Below are 23,995 nucleotides of genomic sequence, written 5' to 3' on the forward strand. Positions count from 1 at the left end.
CCAGTTGTTCTGGAACCTTTTGGACTACACTTTCACCAGTTCCATCAAAAATGTTGATTTCGCCAGTTACCTTGACGGCTTGTAACTGAGGATCCTGAGGCCTTCTGGGAGGGTGGTCCAACACTCTGGGTGTTCCTGCCCCGCCCGGCAGCCGTACTGGGACTGGACTGGTTGGCGTGGGAGTCGGGAGGCCATGCCCTAAAACAGGTCTGTTGCCAGGTAGTCGAGGCCATTCATCCTCATCCAACTGGCGGGGGTTGGGACTGGATGTTCTGGTGCCTCTTGGCGGCTGTACCGGAACTTGGTCCACTGGCACAGCAGTTTCCCAATTCGTTCCTGGGGTTACTAGAGAGTCGCATACTTGCGACCTCGTTGGCCCTTGATCCCGCCTCTCAATAGCAGCACACTGCCGGCAGTCGACGCACTGTCGTCGACTCAATCCATCGGCGTTCCCATGTTTATCGCCTTTTCGATGGATAATTCGGTACTTGTGCTCGGCCAGACTCTCCAGCCACCGGGCCACCTGGCAAGAGGGTTCCTTCCTCCTGTGCAACCAAACCAAGGAGGCATGGTCGGTTCGGATGGTAAACTCTCTGCCATATAGGTAGGGCCGGAAATGCCGGACAGCCTGTACCACTGCCAGTAGCTCCCTTCTGGTTACGCAGTAATTGCGTTCGGCGGAGGAGAGGGTCTTGCTATAGTAGGCTATGGGTCGCTCCGTGCCCTGCTGGACCTGGGATAACACAGCCCCAGTCCCTACGTTACTAGCATCGGTATCTAGCACGTAGGGCAAGGAGGGGTCGGGATATGCCAGTACTGGAGCGTGTGTCAGCGACCATTTGAGCCTAAGAAAAGCTTCCTGTTCCTCTTCTCCCCATTTCCAGGGGACCCCTTCGCTGGTCAACAAGGTGAGAGGTTTGGCGATCGAGGCATAGTCCGGCACGTATCTATGATAGTACCCAGTGGTACCCAAGTATGACCTTAGCTGCGTCACGTCTTGGGGTGCTGCCCATCCACTTATGGCCTGAATCTTCTCAGGGTCGGTAGCCACCCCCGTGTTGCTGACTATGTGGCCCAGGTACTTGACTTGGGTCTGGAACAAGCTGCATTTGGAGGGCTTTAACTTCAGCCCGGCCTGCCTCAATCGCTCCAACACCTCGGCAAGCCTAGTGACATGACTGGAGAAGTCGGCTGACATGACGATGATGTCATCGAGGTACAGCAGCAGGGTTTTCCAGTGTAGCCCTTGGAGGACACGTTCCATCAGCCGCTGGAAGGTAGCTGGGGCGGAGGTCAGTCCAAAGGGAAGCACCTTCCACCTCCACAACCCACTGCGTGTGGCGAACGCCGACCGCTCCTGGGCCTCGGCGGAAAGGGGTACCTGCCAGTATCCGCTCATCATGTCCAAGGTACTGAAGAACCTACTGCCAGACAAGGCGTCCAAGCTCTCATCAATCCGGGGGAGGGGGTAGGCGTCCTGGCGAGTGACACTATTAAGTTTCCTATAGTCTACACATAATCGCCACGCCCCGTCCTTCTTCCTCACCAAGACCACCGGAGAGCTCCAGGCCCCGTGAGCGGGCTCAATCATGCCTTGCTTTTCCAGGGCCGAAACCTGTCGTTCGATTTCGGCTTCCTTCTCGTGTCCTACACGGTACGGGTGTTGACGGATGGGTTGTGCCTCTGGGAGGAGGTGGATCTCGTGTTGTACCAGGGTGGTACGTCCCATGTCTTCACTCCCTTGGCTGAATACATCCGCATAACGGGTCAAAAGGTCTTCCATTCTTCGGTGCTCGGTAGGGGACGAGCAATGTGGTGCCGCCTGTCGGAGCAGGTCCAGCATGTGGGGAGGTACGTTGGCGACAGGAGGTGGAGTTTCTTTGGAAACCTCGGCTTCTCCCTTCGCTGTCCAGGGGGCCCCTATTTCGTCCGGCCCGACCCCAGTGTATTGCCCCACGACCGTTCCTGCCGTCACGCTGACGGGATGGTCGGTGGGGTTCATACAACGGATGGCCACTCTCCCCTTCTCACCGGGTTGGTGTAGGCTGGCGGCCACCATATATCCGTTCTTCGTTCCCTCAATTAACCCGACTGGCTGATAGGAGGAGGACGTGAGACGTCCGGCAACCAGGACCTCGGTTCGAGGGGGAAGCGTTGTGGCTCGCATTATCTGCACGCTGCTTGTCAGAGGTCGACCCTCTCGGTCAGTGCAAGTCAACTTCTGTCCATTTAACACCAACGTGGGTTGCTGAAAGTTCATCTCGCAGTGGTGGTCGACCAGGAAAGGCATGCCCAGGATGGCATCCTCCTTCAGGGCACACACCACGAGAGACACAGTAACCTGGACACTCCTGACTCTGACCGGGAGAGTGATGAGTCCGTGGAACTGCAGCCGAGTACCATCTGCCATTTGTCCATAGTCCTCCCGGACCTCCAATTTGCTTTTGACATCTTTAGGTAACCGCTCAAAGACATGTCGTCCCAACAAATTAGAGGTACATCCGGTGTCCACGAGGAATTGGACGGGCTGACCTCCGATGCGACCTGGCAAGAAATAGCTGCTATTATGCGGCTTCCATGACTCGTCTCCGTGGGTCCGTCTGGCTTTGCTAGTCCTCTGGGGGCCCTTCTTGGAAGGCCGAGACGGCTTTGGCCAGACGTATGTTTTGTCCTTGGCTTCTGAGAGTGGGAGACCTGCACACTCAGGTAAGGGTTGATACTGGTTATGCAAGGGGACCGGTGGCGAGCAGGGGGGGAGCCTGCGTCGCCTAGTCCGTCGTGGCTGTTGCCACTGTCCTTGCAAGGGTATATTTGATCCACAGTCAGTACTTCCCCCTACTGCTGTGGATGGTAACCGTTTCCCGGCCTCGTGACTTGAGGCTGTTGTCCTTGGGAGGCTTGGGGGCACCGGCGTTGGGTGTGCCCTGCCTGGCCGCAACCCCAACAACTTGGTCCCCTTTTGTCCACTCCCCGTTGTCCCAACAGCTTTCCTTCCCTCAGTCCATCTGCTAACCCCTTTATAGCCATCAGGACGTCGTTCAAGGTGGCTGATGGGGGGTCCGAATGGACGGGGGCGACCGTAGCGGGGGTAACTTCTTCCTCCTCCACCGTCATTATTAGGGGTCGGGCACCAGGTCGAGGAAGAGTGGGCTGGATTTGCAGGAACTCGTTCCCCGCCTGCACTGCTTCCTCCAAGCTCTGTGCCTTCATCGCTAACAAGTGGCGTTGGAGGGGCGTATTTCCCAGTGTCAGAGAAAACGCATCCATGGCCATACTGGACTGGTAGGATTCTGGGAGGTCAGCGTATGCTATTTTCACCAGACGTTCCATCTCTGTGGCATGTTCTTGGAGGCTCGTCTTGGGTTCCCTTTTTAGGTGGAGTCTACTCCTCGCCTCTCTCGGGGAGAGCCCGTACTTCATGCGTAAAGCCGAGAAGATGGAGGCAGGTGAGTCCCCTCGACTGCAACTTCTGGCTCCCTCCTTCATGGTCTCCCGCAGGTGGAGGAGCGTGGCCTTCTCACTCCACTCATTTGCTTCCGCAACCTCTTCGAACTGGGAGATGAATAGCTCCACATCCTCACTCCCATCGAACTTCGGAGGCTTGAAGCTGGCTCCCCCTCTGGGTATCTGTAAGGCTCTAGTGATAGCCTCTGTCAGTTGACCAATCTGGTCGACCTGCTGTAACTCTGCCTCAGCCAGATCTCTGGTAGCATTCCGTCGGCTGTTTGGCATGGTTACTAGATTCGTCTTATAATTCCTAATTACCGCAGTCTTATCCCACCGCTGCCACCAGTGTATTGGATCCTGCGACCAACACGTAGAGGCGAGTAGGTCGGCTTACACCACCGGTCTACTACAACCACCTTACACGGGGAATCGCTCCCTGAGTGATATTATGCTCGTTCGACAAGGTCGACCTGAGGTCGACCGGGGTCGACAGTGTTTCTATACTCTACTCCCAAAGCACAGTCCGTAGACTGAGGCTTGGAGTAAATAAGTGCTCAGTGTGATTCTGTTATTGCGCAAGGTAACAGAAGAGTGTGGGTCCAAATGCAAAGCATGTATTGAACGAACTTACTAGGCCGAAGCACGGCCTTAAATATAATCAGATATGCAAATGAGGTGGCTAGGGCCAACCTCCTCTAGGGGCGTGGCTACATAAAAGAACAACAAGAGAACACAACTCTAATGACAATAAGCAAAAAGGAGATGGTAATGCATGTTTCCATCACAACATACAATAGCAGTTAACACTCGCGTTTGCCAGGGAGGGAGATATAAGTTATCTTTCGTTACAACAGTCGACTTTGATAAATTTGGATTTTATCAAAGTGTTAAAAGACAAACTTAGAAGCAAACCTAAAAGCAAACTTTCATTTTCAACTAAACGTAATTAAAATTTCTTCGGCGTTCATAGTTTGAAGTTTCTTGCTGGTTAGCGAGAAATCTTTCCTTTTTTTCGCTTTCACGACTAGCCGGCCGTTTTAAGATAAACCTATCTAACGACGTTTGCCTTTGTCGCCCTTGCAACACGTTGCGATAAAGACGAACACAAGTGTCGCCACAAATGGTTAATGCACGACCACTAGCCAGCTTGTCCGAATGTCTATTAAACAGTTTGGATAGATAGCGCCGGCCTTTTCACATAGCATCGTTTCAGTTACGCTGTCACCGGCCAAATGTTTGTCCAATGCCATCAGCGGTCGTGAAGATCGCTGCACCGTTTAGAAACTATGGTTAGTCCTTTTCCGAACTAAATGCCCTGAATATAATCCTTCTGTTTGATATTATGAATGTATTTCTGTCATATTCCCGAGCTAGCTCAATCACGCATACACATTTCGCATATTTTTCCGTTTAATATCAATTGTTATCATTTGCTTTTTCTTTGTATTATCTTTCATTTTACTGGCAAACTTTCGGTCTACGCACAGTATGTTTAATCAATGATATACAGCCCCCAAGGATAGCCGACGGCGCTCATATGGGCGGGGTTTAATGATGAAGCTCTGTTGGGATTATCCCGAACACGGCACCCGAACAAACAAATATGCTGAATAAAGCACTTTGTAAATTTACGAATATTATGAACTATAGTGGTTATTTTACTTATCTGTTAAATTCATTTTGTTGTCAAATAAATATAGTATCCCAATATTGTCACCGTTATGATCAGTCAGTTGCCATTCATAAGCATTCGCGAAATAAATAGTCGCAATCGTAAAATGGCTCAAATTCGGTTTTGCATTTAGATTTTGAGTATGAAAACTACAATGCACAGCTTTGCCTGCTGTCCCATCTTATTGGCAAGGTAAAACAATGTTAAACCGATGAAAGACTTTGTCATTTTATATTAGGGGTGGCAAAATATTAATAAAAAACTTTAAAAAAAATGCCGTTGTTCGGGTAATTATATTCAACTTTAGGCATATACTACGACCTTTACTAATTTTAAAATTACTAAAAGTAGGTAATTTGAAATGTTTTATTTTCAATAGATACATTATTTTAGTTAGGTATTACCCCTACATTGCAGAAATCCAATGTTTGCTATTGTGAACCGCGGGTCTACTGACTGAATGAGCTAATGAAACGATAACGGCGAGTCGTGTTTTTCAAAACCTAACAAGGCAATGCGATCGCCCCGCGAGAGTTGTGTTAGCTCCGAAACCCAGGCTAGCATAATCCTAACAGAGCTCCATCATTAAACCCCGCCCATATGACAGCCGTCGGCTATCCTTGGGGGGCTGTATATCATTGGTTTAATTCACATAATTCTGCACAGAAAATCGTGCACAAAAAACACGGTACAACAGTATAACCTGAACAGTTGAAAAATACAGAGTGATGCTGTTCTCATAAAACACCTCCGGCATACTTGGCAACTGACTCAAGTGCTCGTATCTCAAACATGGCTCGTATGTTAGTGCTAAAACTTGCTTGAAAGCTGGCTCGTATCTCAAGTTTCTCGTACGTTAGAGCACTCGTAAGTTGAAGTATTACTGTATATAAATTGTTTCCTCACCCCGGATACCCCGTATGAGTGGTAATTTCTGCTCTAGTTTGGGTCTCCTACCAGAGACCTGGGAGTTTGAGCACTCGCCTCAAGATCTTAGCTGTTCCCAATAGCGCACTTTTCTGCAACTCACCTAAGTTGATTGCTGTTGGTATTTGGGCAAGCCACATTTTCTGCGCCGGTATTATTGCGCCCAGTGCCCCAATGACTACTGGGATTACAGTTGTTCTTACATTCCAGCATTTTTCAATCCCTTCTCCAAGAGGGAAATATTTCTCTACCTTTTCCTTTTCTTTGCTGGCTATATTGTAGTCATCGGGTACTGCTATATCTATTATAGTAGCTCTCTTGTTCTCCTTGTCCATCACCATTATATCTGGTTGGTTTGCTAGGACATGCTTGTCAGTCCGGATGTAGAAGTTCCAGAGGATCTTAGCGCGGTCATTTTCATTCACCTTACCAGGAGCTTCCCACCAGTGTTGTGGTTTATTAAGACCATACTCATCACATAGACTCCTATACACAACACCTGCGACATGATTATGCCGCTCAGTGTATGCGTTTCCTGCTAGCTGTTTGCATCCACTGATGATGTGTTGGATGGTCTCAGGTGCATCTTTGCACAGTCTGCATCTAGGATCGTCTCTAGTGTGATAGATTTTCGTTTGGAGTTGCCTTGTTGGGAGCACTTGCTCCTGGGCTGCCATGATTAGCGACTCTGTATTGGCCGTTGTATATATATATACATGTATATATATATATATATATATATATATATATATATATATATATATATATATATATAGCTGGGGGGGCTGTTTATAGAAACAATAGCATACCAGGTCATAGCAACCAATATCAAGGGGTTGTGATATTTATCTAGATTTCTGTATTTATATCTAAAAAATTATGCTGAACTTAAAAATCTAAACAGATTTTAATTGGTTTTCATAGGAATAGATGTGTATCTATAAGAAAATGTAGACCTATTACTCAATTTTGCAGATATTAAAAACGGCTTGTCAGTACCGCGATATTGGGCACAGCCATAGTACCATCAACAAATACTTTAGAAAAAAAATAACAGTAACATATTGCACACCATCGGTCACTGAACACTTTGATCTTGTAAATTCGAATGATTATTCTTATAACTAAATCTTATAAAATCGTATAATTATTCTTACAATTAAATATTGTAATAATCATGTAAGAATAGTTAGAAAAATATCATTGTCATTTCCTTTACTTTCGCTACTTTGGACATCAGTTGGAATACCACAGTACTCATTATAAGCATCCAAAATGTCAGTCTGGTAGAACCAGCAAAAAGAAACAATTACTTTGAGCACTTCTACATTAATTATATATTGTATCGTTATAAATCGTTAAAATAGAAAATAATCGTTAGAAAAATATCAATGCCATTTCTTTTACTTGTACCGCTTCGGACAGTTGGAATACCAAAGTATTCATTATAAGTGTCCAAAATGTTTGAATCCAGTAGAATTGGCAAAAAAACGATTACTTTTCAGAACTTCAATGTTAATTACAGAAATCTTCGGCAATGGGATAGACTGGTGCAATATGCACGCTTTTTTTCATAAAATGCGCATGACTTAATAGTTCTACTCTCTGTCGCACAGCCTTATCGGCGTTTCATTGGCCGGTCTTAATTTTGACTAAAATAAGCTTGGCAAGTTTTTATTTCGATTTTAGACCAAATTAATCTGTCTATTTATGTATAATCCGATCAGATGTGTTAGTTTTAAGATATTGCTGTAACCTTTCAAAGATTTGGTAATATATTTAAATAAGTTTATATGTGTTTTGTATCATTATTATACTTAAACGACTCTACACAAAAATGGTTAAATTTGTTGAAGAGATTTCGGTACAAGGTTGGGTCACGGTCGTTAACGGATAATTTTTCGGGAGTTGTGTGCACATATGCGTTTATCATAAATCTCCCAAACAATCGCTTTGCTCGTGTTTGGTAGTTGCATCATAAGAATATAATATGCAAGTTCCTTTACTTATTACTTTGTAGCTCAATCATTTTATTGAAATTGTTAAGTATAGATGATCTGGTGATATATATCAGTATTGGAAACTTGAGGTCACTATTTATGTTGAGAAAATATTTACAGAGGCGGATTTAGAACAACTTCGAGCTAAAGTGGATAAATTAGTAGACGACAAGAAACCACAACATGAAGTTAAAGTTTCGAAGAAAAAGATCAAGATTATTAAGGGTGAGATAGACATTTTTAATAGAACCATTGTACATGCTAAAAATTTGGAGATTAAATATATCATCTAGTGATGAGCAGAAACTTGGAACACGCTCAGTTTTTGAAAATGAGAGTTATACATATAAAACTATATAATATTGTAACTTCTTTTTTTAAATTTGAGCATGTGGGTGTTTTTCAAATCTTGATCATACGAGTATTTATATTATATTATATTTGTTCAGTCTCCTACCATATACTATGGGCATACCTTACACTTAAACAAGTGGATGTTTTTCAAATTTTGATCATATGAGTATAACAAGTCTGTTTATTGTATGTAAAACTTTGGTCCTGGAGGATAGCTATGCTTTTAGTACTGGCAATATAATTTTAGTAAAGATATTCCAGCAAATTGTGCAAAAATCTAAATATTTATAACATTCTAAAAATTTTATCAATTCTCAGGTTATAGAAATTATTTTCTTAGTTACTAAAATTAATACAAGTTAGTTTATGGCTGTTACTTACTTCCTAGTCATTGGATCATTACTGTTATTAGTTACTGATAGTTGCGAAGTAGAGATTTATATGTAGTGCTTTCTAGTAGTGTCATTGTTGTATGAGCGCAGTTTAAAACGTTGATATTGACACTCCGAAAGGTTTGGGAGTTGGAGCTTTTTCTCTTGTGTTAGTAAAACTGCTCCAAGTTTCTCTGTACTGCTATAATGCTGCTCCTTTTTCCAGACATAGACAGCCATAAACACAATTGAATATTTGTTCAAAGGAAAGGTCAACGCACTTCGTCAGAAAACAAAAAACAATAAAAATAGCATAGCAACTGCTCAGAGTGCTGCTGACGCTGCTCAGTTAACTGCTAACGCTGCTCAGAATGCTGCTGATGATGCCCAGACGACAGCTGATGTTGCTCAGATTACTGCTGACGCTGCTCAGAGAACTGCTGATGATGCTATGACGACAGCTGATGACAGCCTTATATTTGCCACTAGAGCTAGCTGTGCACTGGAAGGTGAGTTTTATATGGTGCACTTCCTAGTCATGCTGCATTCACAGCAGGTTTCTACTAATTGCCTTACAAAGAGTTCATCCGAATAATGCAAATGCAGTGAAATTTGTTTTTAAATATACACTATTCATATTACACAGTCTATGTGAGGAATTAATGTTTTGAAAGTTTACAAAGAACAATGCTTTCAATCATAAACACAGGTTTTGGTAGGGCTTCGTGATATCCAAAAACGTTTCAAAATAACTGGAGAGACACCAGATGACTCGAAATTGTAAATATACAATTCTCATATATACACATTCTCGTTATACAGCAATATTAGTATTATTATATAAAGAAAACAGATAAATGTGAGTTTTCAATATACACTATTCGGATTATACAGGCTATGTGAGGAAAAACCCGTTTCAAAATAATACAGTTGTTAGCTAACACATTGTAAAACTTTATTTTAATTACTCATTAGTTCAATTTAATTACTCATGAGTTCATCTTAATTACTCATGAGTTCATCTTAATTACTCATGAGTTCATCTTAATTACTCATGAGTTCATCTTAATTACTCATCAGTTCATCTTAATTACTCATCAGTTTATCTTAATTACTCATGAGTTTATCTTAATTACTCATGAGTGCAACTTAATTACTTGTGAGTTCATATTAATTACTCATGAGTTCATCTTAATTACTCATGAGTTCATCTTAATTACTCATGAGTTCATCTTAATTACTCGTGAGTTCACCTTAATTACTTATCAGTTCATCTTAATTACTCATTAGTTCATCTTAATTACTCATGGGTTCATCTTAATTACTCATGAGTTCATCTTAATTACTCATAAGTTCATCTTAATTACTCATGAGTTCATCTTAATTACTCATTAGTTCATCTTAATTACTCATGGGTTCATCTTAATTACTCATGAGTTCATCTTAATTACTCATGAGTTTATCTTAATTACTCATGAGTTCATCTTAATTACTCTTGAGTTCATCTTAATTACTCATGAGTTCATCTTAATTACTCACTAGTTAATCTTAATTACTCATGAGTGCAACTTAATTACTCGTGAGTTCATCTTAATTACTCATGAGTGCAACTTAATTACTTGTGAGTTCATATTAATTACTCATCAGTTCATCTTAATTACTCATGAGTTCATCTTAATTACTCATGAGTTCATCTTAATTACTCATGAGTTCATCTTAATTACTCATCAGTTCATCTTAATTACTCATGAGTTCATCTTAATTACTCATGAGTTCATCTTAATTACTCATGAGTTCATCTTAATTACTCATGAGTTCATATTAATTACTCATGAGTTCATCTTAATTACTCTTGAGTTCATCTTAATTACTCATCAGTTCATCTTAATTACTCATGAGTTCATCTTAATTACTCATGAGTTCATCTTAATTACTCATGAGTTTATCTTAATTACTCATGAGTTCATCTTAATTACTCATGAGTTCATCTTAATTACTCATGAGTTCATCTTAATTACTCATCAGTTCATCTTAATTACTCATGAGTTCATCTTAATTACTCATGAGTTCATCTTAATTACTCATGAGTTTATCTTAATTACTCATGAGTTCATCTTAATTACTCTTGAGTTCATCTTAATTACTCATGAGTTCATCTTAATTACTCACTAGTTAATCTTAATTACTCATGAGTGCAACTTAATTACTCGTGAGTTCATCTTAATTACTCATGAGTTTATCTTAATTACTCATGAGTTCATCTTAATTACTCTTGAGTTCATCTTAATTACTCATGAGTTTATCTTAATTACTCATGAGTTCATCTTAATTATTCATGAGTTCATCTTAATTACTCATGAGTGCAACTTAATTACTCGTGAGTTCATCTTAATTACTCATGAGTGCAACTTAAGTACTTGTGAGTTCATATTAATTACTCATGAGTTCATCTTAATTACTCATGAGTTCATCTTAATTACTCATAAGTTCATCTTAATTACTCATGAGTTCATCTTAATTACTCATCAGTTCATCTTAATTACTCATGAGTTCATCTTAATTACTCATGAGTTCATCTTAATTACTCATGAGTTCATCTTAATTACTCATGAGTTCATATTAATTACTCATGAGTTCATCTTAATTACTCTTGAGTTCATCTTAATTACTCATCAGTTCATCTTAATTACTCATGAGTTCATCTTAATTACTCATGAGTTCATCTTAATTACTCATGAGTTTATCTTAATTACTCATGAGTTCATCTTAATTACTCATGAGTTCATCTTAATTACTCATGAGTTCATCTTAATTACTCATCAGTTCATCTTAATTACTCATGAGTTCATCTTAATTACTCATGAGTTCATCTTAATTACTCATGAGTTTATCTTAATTACTCATGAGTTCATCTTAATTACTCTTGAGTTCATCTTAATTACTCATGAGTTCATCTTAATTACTCACTAGTTAATCTTAATTACTCATGAGTGCAACTTAATTACTCGTGAGTTCATCTTAATTACTCATGAGTTTATCTTAATTACTCATGAGTTCATCTTAATTACTCTTGAGTTCATCTTAATTACTCATGAGTTTATCTTAATTACTCATGAGTTCATCTTAATTATTCATGAGTTCATCTTAATTACTCATGAGTGCAACTTAATTACTCGTGAGTTCATCTTAATTACTCATGAGTGCAACTTAAGTACTTGTGAGTTCATATTAATTACTCATGAGTTCATCTTAATTACTCATGAGTTCATCTTAATTACTCATAAGTTCATCTTAATTACTCATGAGTTCATCTTAATTACTCATGAGTTCATCTTAATTACTCATGAGTTCATCTTAATTACTCATAAGTTCATCTTAATTACTCATGAGTTCATCTTAATTACTCATGAGTTCATCTTAATTACTCATGAGTTCATCTTAATTACTCATGAGTTCATCTTAATTACTCATCAGTTTATTTTAATTACTCATGAGTTCATCTTAATTACTCACGAGTTCATCTTAATTACTCATGAGTTCATCTTAATTACTCATGAGTTCATCTTAATTACTCGTGAGTTCACCTTAATTACTTATCAGTTCATCTTAATTACTCATGAGTTTATCTTAATTACTCATGAGTTCATCTTAATTACTCTTGAGTTCATCTTAATTACTCATGAGTTCATCTTAATTACTCACTAGTTAATCTTAATTACTCATGAGTGCATCTTAATTACTCATGAGTTCATCTTAATTACTCGTGAGTTCACCTTAATTACTTATCAGTTCATCTTAATTACTCATGAGTTCATCTTAATTACTCATGAGTTTATCTTAATTACTCATGAGTTCATCTTAATTATTCATGAGTTCATCTTAATTACTCATGAGTGCAACTTAATTACTCGTGAGTTCATCTTAATTACTCATGAGTGCAACTTAAGTACTTGTGAGTTCATATTAATTACTCATGAGTTCATCTTAATTACTCATGAGTTCATCTTAATTACTCATAAGTTCATCTTAATTACTCATGAGTTCATCTTAATTACTCATGAGTTCATCTTAATTACTCATGAGTTCATCTTAATTACTCATCAGTTTATTTTAATTACTCATGAGTTCATCTTAATTACTCACGAGTTCATCTTAATTACTCATGAGTTCATCTTAATTACTCATGAGTTCATCTTAATTACTCGTGAGTTCACCTTAATTACTTATCAGTTCATCTTAATTACTCATGAGTTCATCTTAATTACTCATGAGTTCATCTTAATTACTCATGAGTTCATCTTAATTACTCATGATTTTATCTTAATTACTCACGAGTTCATCTTAATTACTCATGAGTTCATCTTAATTACTCATGAGTTCATCTCAATTACTCACGAGTTCATCTTAATTACTCATGAGTTCATCTTAATTACTCATGAGTTCATCTTAATTACTCGTGAGTTCACCTTAATTACTCATCAGTTCATCTTAATTACTCGTGAGTTCACCTTAATTACTTATGAGTTCATCTTAATTACTCACGAGTTCATCTTAATTACTCATCAGTTCATCTTAATTACTCATGAGTTCATCTTAATTACTCATAAGTTCATCTTAATTACTCACCAGTTCATCTTAATTACTCATCAGTTCATCTTAATTACTCATGAGTTCATCTTAATTACTCATCAGTTCATCTTAATTACTCGTGAGTTCATCTTAATTACTCATGAGTTCATCTTAATTACTCACTAGTTAATCTTAATTACTCATGAGTGCAACTTAATTACTCGTGAGTTCATCTTAATTACTCATGAGTGCAACTTAATTACTTGTGAGTTCATATTAATTACTCATGAGTTCATATTAATTACTCATGAGTTCATCTTAATTACTCATGAGTTCATCTTAATTACTCGTGAGTTCACCTTAATTACTTATCAGTTCATCTTAATTACTCATTAGTTCATCTTAATTACTCATGGGTTCATCTTAATTACTCATGAGTTCATCTTAATTACTCATAAGTTCATCTTAATTACTCATGAGTTCATCTTAATTACTCATGAGTTCATCTTAATTACTCATGAGTTCATCTTAATTACTCATCAGTTTATTTTAATTACTCATGAGTTCATCTTAATTACTCACGAGTTCATCTTAATTACTCATGAGTTCATCTTAATTACTCATGAGTTCATCTTAATTACTCGTGAGTTCACCTTAATTACTTATCAGTTCATCTTAATTACTCATGAGTTCATCTTAATTACTCATGAGTTCATCTTAATTACTCATAAGTTCATCTTAATTACTCATGAGTTCATCTTAATTACTCATGAGTTCATCTTAATTACTCATGAGTTCATCTTAATTACTCATCAGTTTATTTTAATTACTCATGAGTTCATCTTAATTACTCACGAGTTCATCTTAATTACTCATGAGTTCATCTTAATTACTCATGAGTTCATCTTAATTACTCGTGAGTTCACCTTAATTACTTATCAGTTCATCTTAATTACTCACGAGTTCATCTTAATTACTCATCAGTTCATCTTAATTACTCATGAGTTCATCTTAATTACTCATAAGTTCATCTTAATTACTCACCAGTTCATCTTAATTACTCATCAGTTCATCTTAATTACTCATGAGTTCATCTTAATTACTCATCAGTTCATCTTAATTACTCGTGAGTTCATCTTAATTACTCATGAGTTCATCTTAATTACTCACTAGTTAATCTTAATTACTCATGAGTGCAACTTAATTACTCGTGAGTTCATCTTAATTACTCATGAGTGCAACTTAATTACTTGTGAGTTCATATTAATTACTCATGAGTTCATATTAATTACTCATGAGTTCATCTTAATTACTCATGAGTTCATCTTAATTACTCGTGAGTTCACCTTAATTACTTATCAGTTCGTCTTAATTACTCATTAGTTCATCTTAGTTACTCATGGGTTCATCTTAATTACTCATGAGTTCATCTTAATTACTCATAAGTTCATCTTAATTACTCATGAGTTCATCTTAATTACTCATGAGTTCATCTTAATTACTCATGAGTTCATCTTAATTACTCATCAGTTTATTTTAATTACTCTTGAGTTCATCTTAATTCCTCACGAGTTCATCTTAATTACTCATGAGTTCATCTTAATTACTCATGAGTTCATCTTAATTACTCGTGAGTTCACCTTAATTACTTATCAGTTCATCTTAATTACTCATGAGTTCATCTTAATTACTCATGAGTTTATCTTAATTACTCATGAGTTCATCTTAATTATTCATGAGTTCATCTTAATTACTCATGAGTGCAACTTAATTACTCGTGAGTTCATCTTAATTACTCATGAGTGCAACTTAAGTACTTGTGAGTTCATATTAATTACTCATGAGTTCATCTTAATTACTCATGAGTTCATCTTAATTACTCATGAGTTTATCTTAATTACTCACGAGTTCATCTTAATTACTCATGAGTTCATCTTAATTACTCATGAGTTCATCTCAATTACTCACGAGTTCATCTTAATTACTCATGAGTTCATCTTAATTACTCATGAGTTCATCTTAATTACTCGTGAGTTCACCTTAATTACTCATCAGTTCATCTTAATTACTCATAAGTTCATCTTAATTACTCATGAGTTCATCTTAATTACTCATGAGTTCATCTTAATTATTCATGAGTTCATCTTAATTACTCATGAGTGCAACTTAATTACTCGTGAGTTCATCTTAATTACTCATGAGTGCAACTTAAGTACTTGTGAGTTCATATTAATTACTCATGAGTTCATCTTAATTACTCATGAGTTCATCTTAATTACTCATGAGTTCATCTTAATTACTCATGAGTTCATCTTAATTACTCATCAGTTTATTTTAATTACTCATGAGTTCATCTTAATTACTCACGAGTTCATCTTAATTACTCACGAGTTCATCTTAATTACTCATGAGTTCATCTTAATTACTCATGAGTTCATCTCAATTACTCACGAGTTCATCTTAATTGTTCATGAGTTCATCTTAATTACTCATGAGTTCATCTTAATTACTCATCAGTTCATCTTAATTACTCATCAGTTCATCCTAATTACTCATGAGTTCATCTTAATTTATTTTATACCAAATTATATTTTTTTACCTAGACGTATTTACAGATTCGGTAAAACCTACTATTTGATAAGAGTGCATACAAATTGTTATGACTTTTGCACCGCATGTTGTGTTAAAAATATGTTGATTTTTTATACATTATTGCTGAACGATTGTTTATAAAATAATTGTATACCAAATTAATCAGCGTAAGATTTTACATCTGCTGATGCCATAAACAATGCCACTAATGTGTTGCAGAATGAGCACGGACACTTTTTGGCCATTTTCAGTATGACTGTGAGCATGACCGAGTAGTACGATTTATCAATATTATTACAGCTTACGACACAATTATTAATGTTAAAGATAAAAATCATACTCGGTAGAACAATTGTTTTATAAAAGTCACATGAAGTCGATAGATCTAATATTAGTATAAATACGTAGCTAATACATCTAGTTATTGCTAACAGAAACTTGCGATAAAGAATAATGTTTTCACAAAGTGAAACTACGCTCAGGATGGTTTGTTAACATATTTTCTAGATTTGCTCATTGGTTTTTACTATAACTTAACAGCGGTCTCTTTTTGATAGTTGAGAGCTAGGTTTTACTTGAAAAGTTTATGCAGGTAATACCTCTAGTATGTGTGAAGTTGGTTTAAGTCGGTAGGGCCTAATGCTTTTTGTAAATTTGATAAAAATGTTGTTTGTTTTTATTTAGTGGAATTCTGTTAGAATGCTGTTCTGATTGCCTACATATATTAATGTGATACTTGGAAAATTGGTTTAACAAGGCATTATCTCGGTGAACAACTTCAGTGTGATTGACTTTTTTGACAATGATTATAAAGTATCACAATCCTGAACATCATATATTGTGACATTGTGTAGTTCCAATAATAAATATATGTCAAACTGTCTGATACGAGTTAGATACATGTTTTTGGTTTATCTGATATGAATATAAGTATTATTCGATGTTTTCTGTTATATAACTTTTGCATGTTTTTCCAACATTAGAGGGAAGGTGTCAATATGATGCTGAGAATTATTTTCAAAGTGCCACTGCGAATTTTTTGTATTAAAATTTTTTGACCAAACCAATTGTTTTAATGAATTCAAAAAGACAGTCACTTGAGTTCATACTTGCAATAGTCAGCACAATTTCTGTTTAATCAAACATTTCATGTTAAATATCAACTTGTTCATGAACAAGATTCATAGTTGAATGTGTTTTAGCCAAATCATTGCTCTCGACGTAGTAAGCCTGGTCAGCCATTAAAATTATTTCTTTACTAGAAGAATGCCCGGCGTGTCACAGGTATTAAAATCAGCTTATAAACCCTGACAAGTAATGTAGTTGCCTGCCACTTGCCATTAGCCTGGCACATTGCTAATGGCTAATGTGATTAAGCTAGTAATTTATTAATAAGAGCCGTGAAAGCAAGCTTTAATGACTTGCGTAACCCAAAGCGGTATGCGTATTGTCACCCACATATCAACTCATATTGCCCAATGAATCCATAAATCTCGTGGAGCTCAATGGTTTAGCGCATCGTGTGGGAATCAGGGGGGGGTCCAAGATTAAATCTTCTGCGATACGGGTTCTTCATTCCAATATTTTAGTTGCTATAGCTGGAAAAAACGAACTGCACACATACACGCAAACTCTGAGATTTATATATATACAGTATATATATAAATAGACTAGTTGTACTAACCGGCGTTGCTCGGGTAATAAAAAATTCTTTGCATAGAAAATTTAATTGTGTTTAACATATAACAACATTTGCCATTTTAACTTTCAAACTACATATCAGGAGAAAAGTGTTTTGCGTAGTTGAAATAAATTAAGAGAAAATAAAAACAACTGTACAGGTTGTCAAACAACTGTAACTATCAAACTTTATATCATGAGGAAAATGTTTTGTGCAGGTCAAACAAATTTAAAAAAAATAAAACAACCATAAAAGGGTTTAAATGTAAATGTGAAATAATTAGCAATTAATAGCTAAATTAAGTCTGTTTTGTTACGATTACAACAAAAGATAATTCGGTAATGATACAATTAATACAAACTGAGAAAACAAAATAAAAATCCTGAATATGTTGCATTAATAATAACAACTCTTACATAGAAGTGTGTGCGTGTGTGTGCGCGCGCGTGCGTGCGTGTGTGTGTGTGTGTAAAATGGTTACTGTTCCACCAGAAGCTAGCCATCAAAACTTTGAATACGATGATACTGGTACCTCTCAATACTGGTACAAATGTATAAATGAGATATCAGACTGTCTTTGTGTGACCGAGCGGTGAGAGAATGTAGAGGCCATTTCTACTCTAGATAATACAATTGTCCGCATGAAAAGTATTGGCCTTCACCACGATTTAGCAATTGAACCTTACGAAAAGCCAGAAATGGAAGTTCACGAAAACGGGAAAAAGCATCATGTTTCATAGAGTTAATAGAATTCATAGAGTTTCAAATAATACATCATTTAGCGTGTGCATATGCTATAAGGTATATGATAATGTCTTTGATCAATATGCCTTGCATGGCTCAGTGGTAGAGACTGTGGATAAAAAACTTGCGGTCGCAATCTCTATGATTTCAAATTCATCAGAACGCGGAATGTTAATTCTGAGATTTTAATAGCTATAGCTGGACATACCGAAAGACAGACAGATGACAGACAGACGACAAACTTTGAAATATAGAAATATATATGTACAAGAAAAGCAAAATCAGAGAGAATTTTAGATGACTGGCTTATTGCAACATGTTTGCTAGTTCACTTGTGTTACAAACAACCACCAGTTTTGATAATAGACTTGCTGTCTGGGCTTTAATCAATTTTTCTATATATATTTCATGTTAATTGATTAAATATATATAGAAAATGTCTTCTCTACTGGTTTACCCAAGCAGGTGGTAATGTCTATTGATGCTCAGGTCTCTTACCAGAGACCTGAGAGTTTCTCCAGTCTTCAGAAAGCTTTCTGAAGTTAACACCTAATAAGAGCAGACCTATATCTGACACAAATTTATAACAACTAACTAACAGCTTAGTACTCTTTATATTATACGTCATACTATAATTCACTCTGCCTGTAGTGTATTGAGTACTTTTTCTTTGTTATTATTTATGAAACTAGCATTTCTAAAGGTAATAAATCTATATATATATATATATATATATATATATATATATATATATATATATATATATATATATATATATAAAACTATGTGTACTAAAAAACTACAAGTTTTGTTAAAAAATTTTATTATTTAAAGTTTCGTGCGGTAGGCTTGCACTCTTCAGATAAAAAGTTTTATCTCAGCTCTGTTTTTACTCAAAACATTGAGCACTCTTTTTACTAATGTGTATAAATATAACTTTTACATATATATATCTCAGTGTTTATCTTTTTGTTGCTCATCCTTGTGTCCAGTCAAGGCAATTAAAATCTAGTTAGCTAGATTTCAATCTTAGATGGCATCTAAGTGGTACCGGCGGTACCGACAGATCCACCGACAGGTAATTTCATGTCGGTACCACCGACATGAAATTTGGTCAGTCTGAAACTACCACTCAGTCTGAAGACGAGCTATCTATACCACTACACTGTGATCGGTCAACTGACTGCAGTGACGAATGAATATGATAAAATTAATTACAGTGATTAAAGTACTCAAACTTGAAGCGCCTGCGGTTATTAACTAGCACAGTTGATCATTACGCATAATTACGCATTACGCATCGGAGCAATTGTTAAGCTGGCTTAAAACCCTGCTATTGTTCTAGTAAAGATTTTATTACCTGTGTAACACAGGCATTCGGCTAGTATATAAAAATAAATATTAACTGTATATATATTATATATATATTTGATGTTAATTAGCAATGTTAGTTGATAAGTTAATGGTAAGTACGTAAATTCCACTTAACGTAAAGACTTTATGTACAATTTTTGCATCACTACGTAGGAAATTTCATATATAGTAAAGCATCAAGTGTTTTAATTCATTACATGTAATATAAAAGCTGCAGACTTTTTTGTAAACCTAGCTCATTCATTTTCTAAAGCTGTTGTTGTTTCATAAATAAAATCAAATATTTGTTCAAAGGCGATGTCAACGCGCTTCATCAGGATTTTGAAAATGGCATAGCGACTGCTCATAATACTGCTGACGCTGCTCAGAGTACTGCTGACACTGCTCAGAGTACTGCTGACGCTGCTCAGAGTACTGCTGACGCTGCTCAGAATGCTGCTGATGAAGCACTGGAACGGGGTCATACCACTGCCATTACAGCTAACAATGCAATAGAAGGTGAGTTTTGTATGATGTATTTCCTAGTCACACTACATTTACAGCAGTGAGCAGGTTTCTACCAAATGCATTACAGAGTTCTTTCAAATAATGCAAATGCAGCCAAATTTGTTTTTAAATATACACTACTCAGATTGTACAGGGTATGGGAGGACTTGATAGTTTTGAAAGTTTACAAAGAACAATGCTTTCAATCAGAAACACAGATTTTGGTAGAGCTTCACGATATCCAAACATCGCCAGATGACTTGATATTGCAAATAGGCAATTGTCGATATATCACGATAGTAGTAGCCTATTATTATGTAAAGAAAACTTATAAATGTCCATTTTAGTTCTAGTATCGCTCATATTGAAAATCGTTAAGTCCACGTCATCAAACGATATATATATTGCCTTTACACGATTATATTGTTCAGACAATTGGCGATATCTCTTTAAATGGGGAAGATGTCAAATCGTCTCCTTTAAAAATCGTCATCAAAAAATTAAACATTGCATGAAGCTCTAGTTTTTGGTTTCATAATAAACACTTACATTGTATATGCACCAAGCATCTTATGATCTGATGTACTGGGGAGGCTTTGGAAACAAATCGAATTGACACCAACTTTTTCAGTTTTTCTCAGTTTTGTTATTAATGTTATGTACAAAAAGGCATAAATTGTTTACAAAGATCAGCGCTTTAAGATTACCAGGAGTTTGCCAGGAGATAATTAGATACTAACATTCTCAGCGTTCTCAGAGCAGTTCAATAGCGAGTTAAATAAATTTCCTAGTTGCTTGATTTTTGAGATGCTATGATGCATTACAGCGCTTTTAAATTAGTTGAAAGTTTAGCCTAATTGGATTCCTCAACATCTGTGTGATGGCTAAACCTTGCGTTGTCGAAAACGAAAGACTTGAAAATGTCTTGTGAAAATTTGCTAGTTGGATATATATATATAAATATATAAATTTATAAATCTCAAAGTTTGTGTGTACTTCAGTTTGTCCAGCTATAGCTAGTAAAATCTTGGAATGAAATGCTCGCTTCGTGCTGGATTTGATCTCACGGAGATTGCAACCCAAGTTTCAAACCATGCATTTAACCACTGAGCTATACAGTTCTTAGCATGCTATCCCTCTTTACATATACCGTATACAGTAAGCACATGCTAAATGTGTACTTTTGATTTTTAACTAATATTACTTTTGGCATTTGCTATTTTTTGAAATTGTTTAAAAACTGATCTTTTGCTACCATTGCCTATTTTTTTAATTTGTAATTTTTAAATGTGCCATTTCAATTTCCAAATACAAATGTGCCGTTACTCTTCTATTTGCTGTTTTTCATAAGGTACGATTGCTAAATCGGTAAAGGCTAATACTTTTCACTCAAACAATTGTATTATCTTGAGTAGGAATAGCCTCTACATTCTCTCTCCGTTCAGTCAGACAAAGTATCAGGCAAAGGCTGTCCGATATCTCATTTTTACATTTGTACCAGTATCGAAAGGTACCACTATCGTCGTATTCAAAGTTTTGATGGATTGCTTCTGCTGGAACAGTAACCTTTTGTATATGCACACACTTCTATGCGTGAATTGTTATTATTAATTCAACATATTCAGGATTGAATATTTATTTATTTTGTTTCCTCAGTTCGTATTAATTGTATCACTACAGAATCATCTTTTATTGTAATCGTAGCAAAACCGACTTAATTTAGCTATTACTTGCTAATTATTTCACATTCACATTTAAACACTTTTAGAATTGTTTTATTTTGTTTCTTAATTTATTTGCCCTGCACAAAACCTTTTCCTCATGATATGAAGTTACAGTTGTTTGACAAAGTTTGAAAACCTTCACAGCTGTTTTATTTTTTCTCTTAATTTATTTAAACTGCACAAAACACTTCTTTCATGATATAAAATTTGAAAGTTAGAATGGTAACTGTTGTTATATGTTAAATGAAAATGAATTTTCTGCGCAAGACTTATATTACCCGAGAGACGCCGGGCATTTGTTTAGTAGTAATATTTTAATGCTTATCGAGCTTGAAATGTAGAATTTTTTTCCTTAAGTTTTCTTTTATGTGTTCTTTTTGAATTCTCACCTCAAAACTTGAATTTGTAAATAAGTTATAACCGCACCATATAGGGCATCATATAGGGCATCATATAGGGGACTTTATAGGGCACCATATAGGGCATCATATAGGAGACTTTATAGGGCACCATATAGGGCATCATATAGGACATCATATAGGGGACTTTATAGGGCACCATATAGGGCATATTTTAGGGCACCTTATAGGGCATATTTTAGGGCACCTCATAGTGCACCATATAGGGTACCTTATAGGGCACCATATATGGTACCTTATAGACACCATATACGGCACCTTATAGGGCACCATATAGGGTACCTTATAGGGCACCATATAGGGAACCATATAGGGCACCGTATAGGGAACCATAGTGTGCCCAGTTGAAATGCTGTAAAGAAAGCTTGGCAGACTTCTCTTGCAAGGTCTTCCACTTTCCCGAAACTGCAAATTTGTGTTCAAGATAGATATATTATGCATATAATGTTATATGACAAGTCAGAATGTAAGCAAAGTGCCAAAGTGCTCTGTCTGAATGCTCTGCCTGATTGCTCTGTCTGATTGCTCTGTCTGATTTCTCTGTCTGATTGCTCTGTATGGGTGCTCTGTCTGATTGCTCTGTCTGATTGCTCTGTCTGATTGCTCTGTCTGATTGCTCTGTCTGATTGCTCTGTCTGATTGCTCTGTCTAGTTGCTCTCTCTGAATGCTCTGTATGGTTTTCTGCATTGATCTCCAAATATCTGAATGTCGCAATTAGGATCTGCCCACACCCTCCACACTGGATCCCCTTGTTTCCTTGCTTTAAGTCCGACAATATGGGAAAGAGTGGAGCTGAGAGTTGGCCTAGGCCGGCTGGCCCTCACCACTTTATATTAACTGGATGATTAGCAGCATTTGCTTACTTTAAAGCACATCAATTATATCAGTAATTTTATCATAATTATATTTCAGTACTTCAGAGTCTTGGCTTTCGAATGAGCCTATATTCAATACACAAAGAGTAATAGAACTATGAAAAACAGGGTGTCACAAGTATGTCCTGCAATAAAAAAACACTTGGTTGTGGTTCATTAGCATTTAGCCTTAGGTCATCGATCCCTTTTGCTGCCATTGAGGCTACGATTTTCTATGACAATCGGTGCTTATAAACCCAGAGAGCGCTAATAATAAACTAGGATTCTAGATAATCAACAATGCCGGGGGATCGTGCTAACGCCCGGCCAATACAAACTAATGTTCTGGGGAAATAGATTTCGGGTGAGTAGTAGTATTATTATCTGAAGAAGTCGTATCGCTTTCCATATTGTTTTCTAAATATGATTATGCTTCAATAAATATACTGTCATTGATAAAGGTAATGAAATCGCATGGATTAAATTGTGACCTGCAGTGGTGTGGCCCTAGGACTATATGTAAATTGCACTCTCGCGAGATCACGCAATGCTTGAAATTAATTAGCCTCAGTTGTGCCTTTCAACATCACAATGAAAAAAGAGCTAGTGCATAATATCATCGGGAAAATATAGTATGGTGCTTGGAATCTGAGCTATTTATCTTAGAAATAGCCTGTCCATGAAGAGCTAATGACACTGATTCCTTTGCCATCTTCATTGGTTCTCTGGAGTTGTCTTACTTTCGCCTGCCACTAGCCTTATTATCGTACATGTAGTCGA

General features: G+C 37.0%; 1 protein-coding gene across 1 annotated transcript; it reads left to right on the top strand.

The window, feature by feature from the left end:
* The first annotated feature begins 1,810 nt into the window (after positions 1–1,810).
* On the top strand, positions 1,811–23,198 carry LOC137390369 (uncharacterized). Its single transcript, XM_068076702.1, has 6 exons — positions 1,811–1,851; positions 3,376–3,446; positions 8,167–8,271; positions 9,038–9,280; positions 20,026–20,229; positions 23,080–23,198. Exons 1-6 carry the CDS (start codon positions 1,811–1,813, stop codon positions 23,196–23,198), a joined length of 783 nt encoding a protein of 260 aa, XP_067932803.1.
* Positions 23,199–23,995: the final 797 nt, after the last annotated feature.

This window comes from Watersipora subatra, chromosome 3, assembly GCF_963576615.1.
Source record: "Watersipora subatra chromosome 3, tzWatSuba1.1, whole genome shotgun sequence".
NCBI classification, from domain to species: domain Eukaryota; kingdom Metazoa; phylum Bryozoa; class Gymnolaemata; order Cheilostomatida; family Watersiporidae; genus Watersipora; species Watersipora subatra.